The following is a 2,472-nucleotide window of genomic DNA, read 5'->3' as shown; positions in this document are numbered from 1 at the left end:
CTAGAGAAGTGTTTTCTGTAGGACCTTCTGAGTTCTCCAGCACAACTTTATGGTCAATGTCTGGCAAAGTTACTCTGGAGATTCCTGGAGAGAACATATTAATCCAATTTGAAAATAATCAATCCACAAAAGTGAAAACTGCAAATGCAAAGGGCCAACTGTAATAGGTTTGCATTAGGGTCACCATAAGTTGGAAATGACTTGAAGGCACACAACAACAAACAACAAACCTCTTCCCCCAAGACTGGAAAGAGGGAGGCTTACCAGCTCCGAGAAGATCATTCACAAGATTAAGTATCTCCTTTTCAGGAGGCTGAATGTTGTTTTTTTCCACCAATTTCTTCTCTTGGCTTTGCGCAATCAAGGAATCGGTGATGTCCCTGATGTGATCCTGGAAGAAGAGAGTTATGACCTCCTGATCCTATCCTGCTAAGATCAATCAGCTCCTGATATAACTGAGAAAACAAAAACATTCTTTGACAGAGAGGTCTCATGCCACAACAAATTACAATTCCCAGGATTCCATAGCATGGCACTATGGCCATTAAAGCAGTGTCAACCTGGATTATTTCTATAGTGCAGGCACAGCCCTAGAGACTATTGGGTAGCTTCTTCCAAAATGCATTTTGTCCATTGTAGACAAACACACAGCCACACTAAGATCAACTAGAGGAGAACCCCATACTTTCTATGATCAGGTTTTATTGCACTGCTAACTGCAGGCACAGTGCTGTAGGTCTGTGCTTCTCCAGCCCAGCTCCACTATCCTCTAAGGCTGCCAGAAACGATCAGCTAGACAGGACAAGGAGGAAAAGAGGCATATGTAAAAAGCATTTGTAAGAAGGAGCTTCCTCACTCTTGAGGAAACCTGCATAGGATTGAGGTTTGGAAGTGTGATCTTAACTCAAAGATGTACTGGCTATAAATGGTTAGATGGCAGATGATGGCTACTTTTCAAGACATGCTTCCACTTTGCCTCCACTACTGAGCTTGTGCTGTTTATGGAACCCAGTCATATCCACATTAAGGAGAATAACAATAGAATCATAGAGTTGGAAGGTACCACAAAATACCATCTAATCCAACCCGCTGCCATACAGGAATGCACCATTAAAGCACTCCTGACCATCCAACTCTGCATCAAGAGCTCCAAAGAGTCCACCACCCTCTGAGGCATTCCCTTGTTGAATGGCTTTTACTGTAATGAAATTCTTCCTGATATTTAGGTACAATCTCTTCTCTTGTCATTTGAACCCAACAGTTGATGGTGTACTCTTTGGAGTGCAGAACAAGAAACCTCAACCCTACAAGTTCCAATTCTTAAAAGGAAACCCTCCATTCACCTTGCTGAATGTCTCGTAGTGGTTGTTGACATGTTTCTGTGCAAACACACCATAGATGCTCCTGGGTAAGGTCTTAAACCTTTTCAAGGACATCCAAGGAAGATACTGCAACCCTGGGATGAAATCAGCTAGGTTTCCCAAACTAGCTATTTTCACAATTTCTTCCAGTTTGCTGGTAATGCTGAGTAATTCCTCATCGCCGTGATTGTAGCGCTTCCCAAACAGGAGGGCGCAAATGACATTGGCCACAGAGACTACCATGTACTGGAAAGGATCGAACCTGCCCTCTTCCTTCATCACCTGCAGGAACTTGCTGACCAGGTAGCTGGCTTCTTGGGAGACATGTTCCTCCAAGAGGCAAATGGAGGGAGAAGTGAGGCTGGGAGAGCTAGAGAAGGTCTTCAAGGCATTCTGCACCATTTTCTTGCGAGCGTGCCACATGACCCCCGAATCCCTCCCAAAGATAAAGCTCTGGGTCTCAGCAAGGATACGAAATGTATTGAGGTCAGGCCGTCCCATGAATACCTCCCCTTGTTTCAACAAGGCCTGCTTGATGGTCTCCAGACCACTCAGGACCACCACGGGTGTCACGCCGATGTGTATCTTCATCACATCCCCATATTTCTCCTTCATCTGGCTGAGACTCAAATGTGGATCCTTCCCCACTTCTAGTATGTTTCCAATCAAAGGGTACCCTATTGGTCCAGGAGGTCTCCTCAGTCCAGGAGGTATTTGCTTCCGGAAGGATCTGAGGATGATCAGGAATAAGAAGAAGACAGCAAAGGCAAGGAGGATCTCTGCGACGGATATGGTTTTCTCATTTCCCACAAGCATTTTGGGGATGTTTTTAGGAACCAGATCCTAATCACTGTTTGGAAGAAAAGCAAAGGACACAGATGGTCAGGTCAGGGAACTTCTTGCGTTATCTTCTACCTAAGATATTAGTTTGGGCTCTAACCAGAGACCAAGTGTGGTGTATTGCGTAAAGTGTTCATCTGGGATTTGGGAGCTCCAGCCGCACCCATGGCTTATAAATTAATTCCAACTTATGGTGATCTTAAGGCGAAGCTATCACCAAGTTTTCTTGGCAAGATTTGTTCAGAGGAGGTTTGCCATTGCCTTCCCCTGA

General features: G+C 44.8%; 1 protein-coding gene across 1 annotated transcript; it reads right to left on the bottom strand.

The window, feature by feature from the left end:
* Positions 1 to 11: 11 nt before the first annotated feature.
* LOC121918411 (cytochrome P450 1A5-like) lies at positions 12 to 2,203 on the bottom strand. Its single transcript, XM_042444465.1, has 2 exons — positions 1,344 to 2,203; positions 12 to 391 (listed from the first exon to the last, which is right to left on the bottom strand). Exons 1-2 carry the CDS (start codon positions 2,175 to 2,177, stop codon positions 119 to 121), a joined length of 1,107 nt encoding a protein of 368 aa, XP_042300399.1. The 5' UTR covers positions 2,178 to 2,203; the 3' UTR covers positions 12 to 118.
* Positions 2,204 to 2,472: the final 269 nt, after the last annotated feature.

Source organism: Sceloporus undulatus, unplaced genomic scaffold, assembly GCF_019175285.1.
Source record: "Sceloporus undulatus isolate JIND9_A2432 ecotype Alabama unplaced genomic scaffold, SceUnd_v1.1 scaffold_10613, whole genome shotgun sequence".
Taxonomy (NCBI): Eukaryota; Metazoa; Chordata; class Lepidosauria; order Squamata; family Phrynosomatidae; genus Sceloporus; species Sceloporus undulatus.
Note: the sequence above shows the minus strand (reverse complement) of the source record. Positions and strands in the feature narration are given on the sequence as shown.

Coding starts and splice junctions, on each gene's coding strand:
- LOC121918411 (XM_042444465.1), bottom strand. CDS start 2,177: ATGCTTGTGGGAAATGAGAAAACCATATCCGTCGCAGAGATCCTCCTT. Junction 392..1,343: donor ACTACGAGACATTCAGCAAG/GTGAATGGAGGG, acceptor CTCTTCTTCCAG/GATCACATCAGGGACATCAC.